The following is a 14,736-nucleotide window of genomic DNA, read 5'->3' on the forward strand; positions in this document are numbered from 1 at the left end:
GACGTTGTGTTATCCGGAACAAAGAGGAAAAGAACCATCCGGATTGTTCCAGGCGCAAAGTGTAAAAGCCAGCATGTGTGATGTTATGGGGGTGTATTAGTGGCCAAGACATGGGTAACTTACACATCTGTGAAGGCGCCATTAATGCTGAAAGGTACATACAGCTTTTGGAGCAACATATGTTGCCATCCAAGCAACGCTACCATGGACGCCCCTGCTTATTTCAGCAAGACAATGCCAAGCCACGTGTTACATCAACGTGGCTTCCTAGTAAAAGAGTGCGGGTACTAGACTGGCCTGCCTGTAGTCCAGACATTGAAAATGTGTGGTTCAATATGAACGCTACAATATGAGAAGGGAGACTGTTGAACAACTTAAGCTGTACATCAAGCAAAAATGGGAATGAATTCCACTTCAAAAATGTGTCTCCTCAGTTCCCAAACCTTTACTGAGTGTTGTTAAAGGGAAAGGCCATGTAACACAGTGGTAAAAATGCTTTTTTTGCAATGTGTTGCTGCCATTCAATTCTAAGTTCATGATTATTTGCAAAAAAACAATTACGTTTCTCAGTGTGAACATGAAATATCTTGTCTTTGCAGTCTATTCAATTGAATATAAGTTGAAAAGGATTTGCAAATCATTGTATTCTCTTTTTTATTTTTATTTAACATTTACACAACATGACAACTTCATTGCTTTTGGCTTTTGTACATATTGTTATGAAGATGTCTGTTACTACATTATATATATATTTGCAGTGTGTATATTGTACATATTACATATTGTTATGAAGGTGTCTGTTATTACATTATACATATATATATATATATATATATATATATATATATATATATATATATATATATATATATATATATATATATATATATATATATATATATATACATATATATATATATATACACATGTATATATATATATATATATATATATATATATATATATATACATATATATACATATATATATATGTATATATATATATATATATATATATATATATATATATATATATATATATATATATATATATATATATATATATATATATATATATATATGTATACTTGCAGTGTGTATATTGTACATATTACATATTGTTATGAAGGTGTCTGTTACTACCTTATATATATACTTGCAGTGTGAAGGTGTCTATTATTACATTATATATATACTTGCAGTGTGTATATAAAACATATTACATATTGTTATGAAGGTGTCGGTTACTACATTTTATATATATATATATATATATATATATATATACACACTACCGTTCAAAAGTTTGGGGTCACCCAAACAATTTTGTAGAATAGCCTTCATTTCTCCATTTTGAGCGTTTAATTGACCCCACAAATGTGATGCTCCAGAAACTCAATCTGCTCAAAGGAAGGTCCGTTTTGTAGCTTCTGTAACGAGCTAAACTGTTTTCAGATGTGTGAACATGATTGCACAAGGGTTTTCTAATCATCAATTAGCCCTCTGAGCCAATGAGCAAACACATTGTACCATTAGAACACTGGAGTGATAGTTGCTGGAAATGGGCCTCTATACACCTATGTAGATATTGCACCAAAAACCAGACATTTGCAGCTAGAATAGTCATTTACCACATTAGCAATGTATAGAGTGTATTTCTTTAAAGTTAAGACTAGTTTAAAGTTATCTTCATTGAAAATAAGGACATTTCAATGTGACCCCAAACTTTTGAATGGTAGTGTATATATATATATATATATATATATATATATATATATATATATATATATATATATATATATATATATATATATATATATATATATATATATATATATATACACTTACAGTGTGTATATAAGAGGTTGACAGGGGTTTTTTAGAGTGTTTTTTGAAGCGGAATAGAGCAACTCCCTTTAACTCCATTGTTAGCTGACTTTTGCTAATGTTTATTTACGATTTACAATGCATACATGTTCTTGTCTTACATAAGAATTGTAATGAATAGGCAAATTTAAAGAAAAAAGTGCATTTTTTAGTTGGTCTTTTCATCCCCGAGCTGTGAGCAATACAGTGCATGATGTGAGCAATACAGTGCATGATGTATGGCCGTGGAGATAAGATCATTACGTTATCCCGTTGAACTCAATTAAAAGGAACGCCAAACACAATAACAACTCCGGGTCGCTCTTGACTGTAGAAACAAGCTGAGTACTTCACGGAGGATTAATGGAAGCGTTTTACAGCCCTAATGCGTGAGTCATGTGTCATGCACTTTATCAGTTGACCATCCCAATCAAAGAAGGTGAATTTAATGTAATAACATGAGCGCGTGTGCCAGGTAGCTGCATGAGGTCCATCATGGGGGTGCAGGGGGCGGGGGGCGTGTCATCTCAGACTGATGGTGACGTGACTCACAGGAAGATGTTCGCCATTCATCAGCTGGCCGTAAGGATTGTGATGCAATTATGTCGGCAGAAGGACGCGGAGAGGCAGACAACGGCGACACCAACTAGGTGAGTCCAGCAAAAGTTGGCGCGATGGAGGCGGAGGAGGGGGAAGGAGTGGGCGTCAATCAGAAACCAAAGAAAACAAAGGCCTGTCTTTTTTTTAAAAGGCGTCAATATTTTGATTTGAATCACATAGTCCGATAATTGCTAAATCTATTGTTTGTTTTTTTCTTTGACGCAACTCTAAATGGTGCATTTGTCAAATTCAGCCCAAATGGACCTATGAGGATTTGAATCTGCTTCAACACACTTCCTGGTGGTCCAGATATTAGTCATTGGACGTGTTTTCACGGTCACATTCATAACGTGCAGCTAGGGGTGTAACGGTACGTGTATTTGTATTGAACCGTTTCGGTACGGGGGTTTCGGTTCGGTTCGGAGGTGTACCGAACAAGTTTCCACACGGACATCTTAAGCTAAAGTCTTAACAAGCTGCTCCGATTCCTTCTGCCTGTCTCTTGTCAGTCCTCTACAACACCCAGCATTGTCCCACCCACACAACCATCTGATTGGTTACACACAGAGCGGTAACAGCCAATCAGCAGTGCGTATTCAGAGTGCATGTGTGTGTCTGTGTGTGTGTTACGGACAGCAAAGCCCTGTCTGTCTGTTATTTCACTTGACCTTTTTTCTGTGTTGATTGAGCTGTGTTGAAGCAGCAAAAAAGGACATTATGTTAAATGAAGAGTTTCTGTCTCTGATAGTTGATATAATAATGTAAGTGCATCAATAAGCCTACATTAACTCCATGGTGTTCAGGGATGAATAGTCTCTCCTATTGCTATTGTACTATTTTTTCAGCTATAGTTACATTAATCATTAGTAATGGAGCAGCCTAGTTTTGAATGGCAGGGTCCCTGCTATCACATGTTGATAAAAATATAACATTTACATAATAAAAATCAACTACAGGCTTCCCAAATGCTGTAATAAATTAAGCATGATGAGTTGACTTGAAACTGTTTAATGTTGCACTTTTTATATGTAGGAGAAAAGTTTTGTCATTTTATTTTAAAGGCCTACTGAAATGTATTTTTTTAATTCAAACGGGGATAGCAGATCCATTCTATGTGTCATACTTGATCATTTCGCGATATTGCCATATTTTTGCTGAAAGGATTTAGTTTGAGAACATCGACGATAAAGTTCGCATTTTTTGGTCGCTGATTAAAAAAAGCCTTGCCTGTACCGGAAGTAGCGTGACGTCACAGGTTGAAAGGCTCTTCACATTTCCCCATTGTTTACACCAGCAGCGAGAGCGATTCGGACCGAGAAAGCGACGATTACCCCATTAATTTGAGCCAGGATGAAAGATTCGTGGATGAGGAACGTGAGAGTGAAGGACTAGAGTGCAGTGCAGGACGCATCTTTTTTCGCTCTGACCGTAACTTATGTACAAGCTGGCTCATTGGATTCCACACTCTCTCCTTTTTCTATTGTGGATCACGGATTTGTATTTTAAACCACCTCGGATACTATATCCTCTTGAAAATGAGAGTCGAGAACGTAAAATGGACATTCACAGTGACTTTTATCCCCACAACAATACATCGGCGAAACAGTTTAGCTACGGAGCTAACGTGATAGGACATCGGGCTTAAGTGCATATAGAAACAAAAGAAATAAACCCCTGACTGGAAGGATAGACAGAAAATCAACAATACTATTAAACCATGGACATGTAACTACACGGTTAATGCTTTCCAGCCTGGCGAAGCTTAACAATGATGTTGCTAACGACGCCATTGAAGCTAACTTAGCAACCGGACCTCACAGAGCTATGCTAAAAACATTAGCTATCCACCTACGCCAGCCAGCCCTCATCTGCTCATCAACACCCGTGCTCACCTGCGTTCCAGCGATCGACGGTGTGACGAAGGACTCACCCGATCACAGATGCGGTCGGCGGCCCAGAGACGGAGAAAGTTAAGGTGAGTTCGGCGGCTAGCGCGTCTGCTATCCATCTCTCAGTCCTCCTGGTTGTGTTGCTACAGCCAGCCGCTAATACGCCGATCCCACCTACAACTTTCTTCTTTGCAGTCTTCATTGTTCATTAAACAAATTGCAAAAGATTCACCAACACAGATGTCCAGAATACTGTGGAATTTTGAGATGAAAACAGAGTTTTTTGTATAGGATTCAATGTGTCCACATACTTCAGTTTCAACGATTGACGTCACGCGCATACGTCATCATACATAGACGTTTTCAACCGGAAGTTTAGCAGGAAATTTAAAATTGCACTTTATAAGTTAACCCGGCCGTATTGGCATGTGTTGCAATGTTAAGATTTCATCATTGATATATAAACTATCAGACTGCGTGGTCGGTAGTAGTGGCTTTCAGTAGGCCTTTAAAGTCTAAGTCGAGTTGCAAGTCTGTACATTTTCTCAAGTCGAGTCTAAAGTCGCCAAATTCATGACTCCAGTCTGACTCGAGTCCAAGTCATATGACTCGAGTCCACACCTCTGAAAAATACATCTTGAAGACGAACATCATGGCTATTTTTTCCAAACATGGTCAAAAATGCCCAAATAAGTACGTCCACCACACTGTGATGTCACACTGTTTAAAGAAGTACTGCAAAACACAAAACTGCGTGCAAGCTCCCGCCCAAATGCTTGAAACTTACGATCTGACACGTTGTTTAACACGGGAATCCAACATTGTAACAACAACTAATAAGTCAGATAAGTAGACAATCCTTAAACGGTAGGTAAGGTTGTATTTTTGCCTCATTCCTGTGAGAATCCTGGCTGCAGAGTGCTCAAACCCCACCAGGCAGCATCTGTGAGCAGATAATACTGTATCATCTCTTTCTCTTTGGGACTGATAAGGTTTGATGGGTCAGTAGTTCATTCTTCACTTGTTCACTCCCGCTTTAAGTGATGAGACTGTAGGTCCCCTTTAAATATTGAGTACATTTTGGACAACAGACGCCTGACGTCAGCATATCTCACAATTTATTTCTGTAACTTTGCTTTCTTCTTTATTAGTTTGGACTTTTGCCAGCTGCTATCTTAACTCCTGTATTCCAGTTACAAATGTTGACTTCAAACTTACAATATTGGTTTCATGATGTAGAACTGTCCAAGCATAACTCGTGTACAGTATCTGACACTTGGCTTCATGAATCCAAACTATGAGCTGCTACTTTTTCGCCCAACGCTTTGAACCCTGCGGCTTATAAAAAGGATCAGCGCATTTAGGGATTTTTCTTCCCTGGTGGCCATAATGCAAAAAAAAAACAAACAATCAAAAGTGTGTTATTGTTCGTGCTATGGCGCCATCTTTTGGACGAGCTTTTCAACCGGAAGTAGCAGTGCTCTTCAGTCGTCCAGCCGTTAATAGCGTTTCTACTGGTATGGATTCTTCATTTATCACTCCAAGCAACGTTTGTAAGTTTTACAATATAACTACAACAATTCGTACTTACTAAACCGTCCAATATGTGATGTCTGTAGGTGTGTTTTCTTGCATATTTGTATGTGCTATTGTAACGTAATCAAGCTAGCGTCGTTAGCATTAGCTAATATGTATAACGTTTACAAGTGTCTGTGTTAGTATTATTAACGTACAATGGTATTATTTTTGTATTCTTTCAGTTTCACAAATTCCTCAGTAAATTCACCAAAACGTCACTGTGGACTAATTGAGTCTGTTTAGCTGATTGGAGAGCTAGTTTTTTTCGCAGCTAGTGAGCTTCTGTTTTGTTTGATCGGCCGTTTTACTGCCGTGTTACAGACACTGTTTGAAAACAATTAAGGCATGTAAATAAACATTTATACAATATTTCTGTGTAAATAACTCATATTACAACATACATATATATATATGTATATATGTATATATATATATATATATATATATATATATATATATATATATATATATATATATATATATATATATATATATATATATATATATATAAATACTGTATATATATATATATATATATATATATATATATATATATATATATATAAATAAATACTATATATATATATATATATAAATACTATATATATATATATATATATATATATATATATATATATATATATATATATATATATATATATATATATATATATATATATGTATATATATATATATATTATATATTAAAAAAACATATTTCGATTTTTTTCCATATATTAGCCGCACCGCAGATATATATATATATATATATACACTACCGTTCAAAAGTTTGGGGTCACATTGAAATGTCCTTATTTTTGAAGGAAAAGCACTGTACTTTTCAATGAAGATAACTTTAAACTAGTCTTAACTTTAAAGAAATACACTCTATACATTGCTAATGTGGTAAATGACTATTCTAGCTGCAAATGTCTGGTTTTTGGTGCAATATCTACGTAGGTGTATAGAGGCCCATTTCCAGCAACTATCACTCCAGTGTTCTAATGGTACAATGTGTTTGCTCATTGGCTCAGAAGGCTAATTGATGATTAGAAAACCCTTGTGCAATCGTGTTCACACATCTGAAAACAGTTTAGCTCGTTACAGAAGCTACAAAACTGACCTTCCTTTGAGCAGATTGAGTTTCTGGAGCATCACATTTGCGGGGTCAATTAAACGCTCAAAATGGCCAGAAAAAGAGAACTTTCATCTGAAACTCGACAGTCTATTCTTGTTCTTAGAAATGAAGGCTATTCCACAAAATTGCTTGGGTGACCCCAAACTTTTGAACGGTAGTGTACACATATATATATATATATATATATATATATATATATATATATATATATATATATATATATATATATATATATATATATATATATATATATATATATATATATATATATATATATATATATATATATCTGCGGTGCGGCTAATATATGTATTTATATATATATATCTGCGGTTTACAGTACGGTGCGGCTAATATATGGAAAAAATATGTTTTTTAATTTAAAAATGCAAAACATATCCAGTGCCATCTTTTTGTGTCCTGCCTGCTGCTGTGTTAAACTAAAAGGTTTGCTGCAATCTGCCATGAGGCATGCACATTACGATTGAAGAGTAAAAGAAACAAAATAAACCCATCACTGATGATAAATGGAGAACAGAGGACTGAACAGGTGGTTCCAGGGTTTGTATGACAGCCAATGAACCGATTGAAACTGTCGGACAGCCAGACAGGTGTGTTTTGTAATTTACCGGGAAGCTGATAAAAGCACCGTGACATGCCACTCCACATGCCAACGGCTTTGCATCAAAGTCCTGGATCTAATCAGCGGCAGCGCTGCACCAGAGCCTCTCCAAAGTCTAACACCATCTGGTCCCTGGTGCTCCTTGACTCCAAAGTGAGGCTGCATGACCACACCTTCAACAACTGTACAGATCTCTTGAAGAAAACACACTTGAAAACAGGGGTGTCAAACTCATTTTAGATGGGGGGGCCACATGGAGAAAAATGTACTCCCAAGTGGGCCGGACTGATAAAATCACGGCACGATAACTTAAAAATAGAGACAACTTCAGATTGTTTTCGTTGTTTAAAAATAGAAGAAGCACATTCTGAAAATGTACAAATCATAATGTTGTTGGGTTTTATTTACATGTTGCGGTTAATAATGTATTTGTCGTTATTTATATTTTCTGAATAAATTATTTGATAATGTTCATCAGTCAACTCATTGTCACGGCGCGGGCTCGAACTCGCTTTTCCCCGGCAGCTGGGTATTCCAGCACCTTCGCTGGCAGCGCTGACCGCGTCACGCCCACATGCCGGCAAGGCTGTGGGTGATCAGAAATATGCACCCCTGGAGCTGATGATCAGACCTGCCTTCATAAGCCTGCACAACCTGCCATCCCTCGCCGGAATATAACCTTCTGTTGATGTCCCTGTTTTCCTTCCGTTACCCAGGATCTCGACTGCCTCCCTTGATCCTCGACCACCGCTCTGGACACGGACTCTGACGCCTCTCTCTGCCCCACGGACCTCGCTTGGATCACGGGCCCCTTTTGCCTTACCCCTTTGGATTTGTCTGCTTCCTCATCCAACAATTCTGGTAATACTCAACAGCTAATTATTCATACACATAGTCTTCCACCATACACCCCTTTTGGATCTAGTTCACACACACCATTCCATTGTTGTTTAATTCAATTATATTATTCATTATTTATTATATTGTTTGTATATACATATAATAAATACATAGAGCAATATTGCCCCCTTGTTGTTCTGTGCTGTCACAACTCCCTCCCTCCAACCATAACACAAATTACAGTATGTTATTTATGTAGTTTGATCATTTTCCTCGACTGATGTACTAACATGTGGTATATTTTGTACATATGTTGCATCATCTACAAAGATACATAGAATTGCTATTGCGACATCTAGTGGACACATTTAGAACAGCCGTTCCTTTCATTCAAAAATGTCAGGTTAATTTTTATACTTAGCAAACTCATCCCGCGGGCCGGATAAAACCTGTTCGCGGGCCTGATTCGGGCCCTAGGCCGTACGTTTGACACCCCTGCTTTAAAATAACTACCAAGGAGGAGTCAAACATTGGTACAACAAAACTATAACAATGTTCATTTTAGAAAATGACCAATGCTGTAAGAACTAGGTGTCAAAGTCAAGGCCCGCGAATGAATGATCTAGGGTCTCCGGGATGATATTTGATTAGTATTAGAAGCAGCTCGCAGGCCACAGCCGCCTGCTGCTGTTTTTGCACGCATCAATACTCCATTACCCACAATGCAACGGTAGCCTGCAAACTCACTGCAGCTTCATTATTCATCAGCGTTCAGGGCAGATGTCAACTTTCAGCAACACCCTTCCCCAATAATGGCTGAACGGAAGGTGGACGGTGAGAACAGGGCTTTCAAGCCAGAGTACATGTGGACGGAGGTAAAAGGCAAACCTGTGTGGAGAAAGTGTGGCTCTAATGAAAGAATATCATCTAAGAAGGCACTATGAAGATAAGGGGCCTTAGTTTGACATTTGCAGGTGGATTGGATCACTTCTCGTAGGAAAGAGGCCCTAATTGGGACTTCGGAATGCAAAAGTGATAGCCCTATCCTTGAGAAGAGACTTCATGTCTACCTCAATGGCAACATTTAAGTTATGACTTAAAGCAGTTGTTTTTCAGACACTTACCCACAAATATCTCATTTTATGGTCAGGGTATGCTGTCTTGACTTAGCACACACCCAGAGACAGAAAAGAGGAATATAAAAACTGATGGTTTGGCTTCTCCAAGTTAGGAGTGCCTCATTTTTAATTTTTTTTTAACTTGACCTCCTCCAAGAACTGCAGTCCTGTATAATGACGCTAGCTTGTAATAAAGCAAGTTAGTTCATTAGAATTATAATATTTGAGTGATGATAAATGAATGTTTTGTGGCAGTTTGCGGATTTCACCAATGCGGCGGTTTGTGGAAATCGGAAAATCGGTTTCTTTTCCGAACATTTTTAATAAACTGCCAAACAGGAAGTGCTTAAAGTTTAACGGCTTTGTAAAAACACAGAGACAAAGTCTAAGTTCATTGTGTTCTTCGTGGTGTTTTTGAAAATACACCAATTTTTTCTTCAGAGTTTTCCACTTTTGGAGAGAGGATTAATTGTAGTATGTACATTTTCAGAATGTATTTGTTCTATTTTTGGCCAAAGTTAGAACAAATAAAAATTAACCGAAGTTGTCTTTATTTTTAAGTTATTATGCCATGATTTTACCAGTCCGGCCCGCGTTCTCCTGATGAAAATGATGGAAAGTGCCACGCTACAAGTTGGAATTGCCACAAAACACATTGGAAAAAAAATTCCACACTCTACTGCCATCTGGCGGCTAAAGTGCTATAGTACAACCAATTCGTCACGTTTCATGTGTCGGGTAAACCTTAACGAATGGGGCCATATGAATCTCCTTCCTACTGTGGGTAACCGTACGTTGCCTACTGCACGAACCACAATAATCTCTGAACCACATGGTCAGTTATTACCATATTGTACAAAAAAAACTCATGTTGCAATGAGCGGTGTGACGATCGATCGGCCATCGATTGGTATTGATCGATTTTCGTGAAAAAGTATGTGATCGGCCATTGCTGATTAATGCATTTTAATGCCGATCAAAAACGTTGATTCTCTCTGGCTAAATCGTACAAACTAATAATAATCATCACCTCCATTACAGCAAATAAACTGCATTTCTTAATATCTTAAGTACTATTATCACTGGAAGACGAGGCTAAACATGTTACACACCCAGAGAAAGCCAGGAGCAGGCAGGCTGATAGATAAGCTAGATTAGCTTTAAAAACACAGTAAGAAATACGTGAGTAGTGAAGTCTAAGAAGTGGAGAAGGTAAGCAGGTATTACCAGCACATGAAGGTGGACTCACCCGTTTCAGACAGAAGCTTGATGGACTCCAGCACCCGCTCGGTGTAGACGCCAGGTTCGTAGTTCTCCATCTCCGCATTGATGATGTGCACCACGCGAGCCGCCCGGCCCCTGATGGCTCCGGCAGTTCGGTCAAGGGTGTCCACGTCGCCCTCTTGCAGTGCGATGACGCATTTGTTTACATCCTCCAGAATGTGGTTTTCTTGGGGGAAAACCACAAAAAAAAAAAAAAAAAACGGATATTAGGTATTGATTTTTAGGTCCTGTGCCACAAATCAAAATAAATGGTCCTAATTAATCTGGCAAAATAGAATATAGAAAATATAGAAAGCCCATTTTGTAATATTGATGCTCATAATTCCGGTGGTTGGTGAATGCAACTTCCCTGGCTGTAACTGTCATTGGTGCATAATGAGGAAGTGCGGTGTTGGTGTGTTTAGGTCGGTAATCAAGTTTAAAAGCAGTATCAAACTCTGTATGCTTTTGTCAGGACTCGGGTTGTACTTAAAAAGTACCGCCGTACTAACTAATTAAAAAAGGGACGATACAGCTATTGAAAAATACCGGTACATTTTTATTTTTTTTAAATTTTTCCACGGACGAGGCACATTGCTGGTAATACGAGAGCACTACAAGCAGAAACAGTGTGGAGACAGAAGAGGGAGAATGGACCTATTTTGGCTTAAAAACTAACAATAAAGGCGAAGTTATAAACACTGAAGCAGCGCTTTGTGCTTTCAAACACAGCTAGCTAGTGGCTAACATTCGTCCAAAGCATTTTAGCTACTTCCAAATCACTAATCCTCATCTCCATGGCGACAAATAAAGTATGTTTCTTACAAGGAAAAGGACGAGGAATAGCTAAACATGCTTCACTACACACCGTAGGAGGATACAGCAGCTAGCCGCTAACAGCAAGCTAGCACCTTTGAATGTAAACAAACAAAAAAATGTTTTAACTCACAAAATATTTTATCATTGTTTAAAAGTCAGCAAATATGTCCCTGGTCACAGGAGAACTTTAATTATGACCAATGTACAAACGTATATGCAATCTCCACATTCTCATACCTGAGACGGACAGGAAGTCATCCACCGACGTGATGTCGTCCACGGCCTCGGTCAAGATGCGCACTTGCTTCTCCCACTGGTCCTTGAAGACGTCCATGTTGTCCTGGGCCACTTTGCTCTGGGGCCGGGCGGCCAGAGTCAGGGCAGCGTTGATCACCTGTGAAGACCCAGGTAAGAAGTCTGCTCCTCATCGGCATTTTTAAAGTAGGTCAGGGGCCACTTGGGTTTTCTCCTCAGGAAGATTGACATGTGGGTGAAGAGGACTACTAGGATTGACATGTAGGTGAAGAGGACTACTAAGTTTGACATGTGGGTGAAGAGGACTACTAGGATTGACATGTGGGTGAAGAGGACTACTAGGATTGACATGTGGGTGAAGAGGACTACTAGGGTTGACATGTAGGTGAAGAGGACTACTAGGATTCACATGTGGGTGAAGATGATTACTAGGATTGACATGTGGGTGAAGAGGACTACTAGGGTTGACATGTGGGTGAAGAGGACTACTGTGATTGACATGTGGGTGAAGAGGACTACTACGATTGACATGTGGGTGAAGAGGACTACTAGGATTGACATGTGGGTGAAGAGAACTACTAGGATTCACATGTGGGTGAAGAGGACAACTAGGATTGAAATGTGGGTGAAGAGGACTACTAGGATTGACATGTGGGTGAAGAGGACTACTAGGGTTGACATGTGGGTGAAGAGGACTACTAGGATGGACATGTGGGTGAAGAGGACTACTAGGATTGACATGTGGCTGAAGAGAACTACTAGGATCGACATGTGGGTGAAGAGGACTACTAGGATTGATATGTGGGTGAAGAGGACTACTAGGATTGACATGTGGGTGAGAAGGATTTCTAGGTTTGACATGTGGGTGAAGAGGACTACTAGGGTTGACATGTGGGTGAAGAGGACTACTAGGATTGACATGTGGGTGAAGAGGACTACTAGGATTGATATGTGGGTGAAGAGGACTACTAGGATTGACATGTGGGTGAAGAGGACTACTAGGATTGATATGTGGGTGAAGAGGACTTCTAGGTTTGACATGTGGGTGAAGAGGACTACTAGGATTGACATGTTGGTGAAGAGGACTTCTAGGATTGACATGTGGGTCAAGAGGACTACTAGGGTTGACATGTGGGTGAAGAGGACTACTAGGATTGATATGTGGGTGAAGAGGACTACTAGGATTGACATGTGGGTGAAGAGGACTACTAGGATTGATATGTGGGTGAAGAGGACTACTAAGATTGACATGTGGGTGAAGAGGACTAGGATTGATATGTGGGTGAAGAGGACTACTAGGATTGATATGTGGGTGAAGAGGACTACTAGGCTTGACATGTGGGTGAAGAGGACTACTTGGTTTGAAATGTGGGTGAAGATGACTACTAGGATTGACATGTTGGTGAAGAGGACTATTAGGATTGGCATGGGGGTGAAGAGGACTACTAGTGTTGAAATGTGGGTGAAGATGACTACTAGGATTGACATGTAGGTGAAGAGGACTACTAAGTTTGACATGTGGGTGAAGAGGACTACTAGGATTGACATGTGGGTGAAGAGGACTACTAGGATTGACATGTGGGTGAAGAGGACTACTAGGGTTGACATGTAGGTGAAGAGGACTACTAGGATTCACATGTGGGTGAAGAGGATTACTAAGATTGACGTGTGGGTGAGGAGGACTACTAGGATTCACATGTGGGTGAAGAGGATTACTAGGATTGACATGTGAGTGAAGAGGACTACTAGGGTTGACATGTGGGTGAAGAGGACTACTGTGATTGACATGTGGGTGAAGAGGACTACTAGGATTGACATGTGGGTGAAGAGGACTACTAGGGTTGACATGTGGGTGAAGAGAACTACTAGGATTCACATGTGGGTGAAGAGGACAACTAGGTTTGAAATGTGGGTGAAGAGGACTACTAGGATTGACATGTGGGTGAAGAGGACTACTAGGATTCACATGTGGGTGAAGAGGACAACTAGGCTTGAAATGTGGGTGAAGAGGACTACTAGGATTGACATGTGGGTGAAGAGGACTACTAGGATTGACGTGTGGGTGAAAAGGATAACTAGGATTGACATGTGGGTGAAGAGGACTACTAGGCTTGACATGTGGGTGAAGAGGATTACTAAGATTGACATGTGGGTGAAGAGGACTACTAAGATTGACATGTGGGTGAAGAGGACTACTAGGGTTGACATGTGGGTGAAGAGGACTACTAGGATTGATATGTGGGTGAAGAGAACTACTAGGGTTGACATGTGGGTGAAGAGGACTACTAGGATGGACATGTGGGTGAAGAGGACTACTAGGATTGACATGTGGCTGAAGAGAACTACTAGGATCGACATGTGGGTGAAGATGACTACTAGGATTGACATGTGGGTGAAGAGGACTACTAGGATTGACATGTGGGTGAGAAGGGTTTCTAGGTTTGACATGTGGGTGAAGAGGACTACTAGGGTTGACATGTGGGTGAAGAGGACTACTAGGATTGACATGTGGGTGAAGAGGACTACTAGGATTGATATGTGGGTGAAGAGGACTACTAGGATTGACATGTGGGTGAAGAGGACTACTAGGATTGATATGTGGGTGAAGAGGACTTCTAGGTTTGACATGTGGGTGAAGAGGACTACCAGGATTGACATGTTGGTGAAGAGGACTTCTAGGATTTGACATGTGGGTGAAGATGACTACTAGGGTTGACATGTGGGTGAAGAGGACTACTAGGATTGATA

The 14,736-nt window shown here is 39.5% G+C and overlaps 1 protein-coding gene across 1 annotated transcript in view; it reads right to left on the bottom strand.

The window, feature by feature from the left end:
* Window positions 1–14,736, bottom strand: part of ctnna2 (catenin (cadherin-associated protein), alpha 2) — a 960,302-nt gene that overhangs the window by 132,740 nt on the left and 812,826 nt on the right. Inside the window, exons 11-12 of the mRNA XM_062033032.1 lie at window positions 11,971–12,127; window positions 10,901–11,101 (exon numbers count right to left, since the gene is read on the bottom strand). Of these exons, the coding sequence (XP_061889016.1) occupies window positions 10,901–11,101; window positions 11,971–12,127 (358 nt within the window). The remainder of the gene's footprint in view (window positions 1–10,900; window positions 11,102–11,970; window positions 12,128–14,736) is intronic.

This window comes from Entelurus aequoreus, linkage group LG22 (genome assembly GCF_033978785.1).
Source record: "Entelurus aequoreus isolate RoL-2023_Sb linkage group LG22, RoL_Eaeq_v1.1, whole genome shotgun sequence".
NCBI classification, from domain to species: Eukaryota; Metazoa; Chordata; class Actinopteri; order Syngnathiformes; family Syngnathidae; genus Entelurus; species Entelurus aequoreus.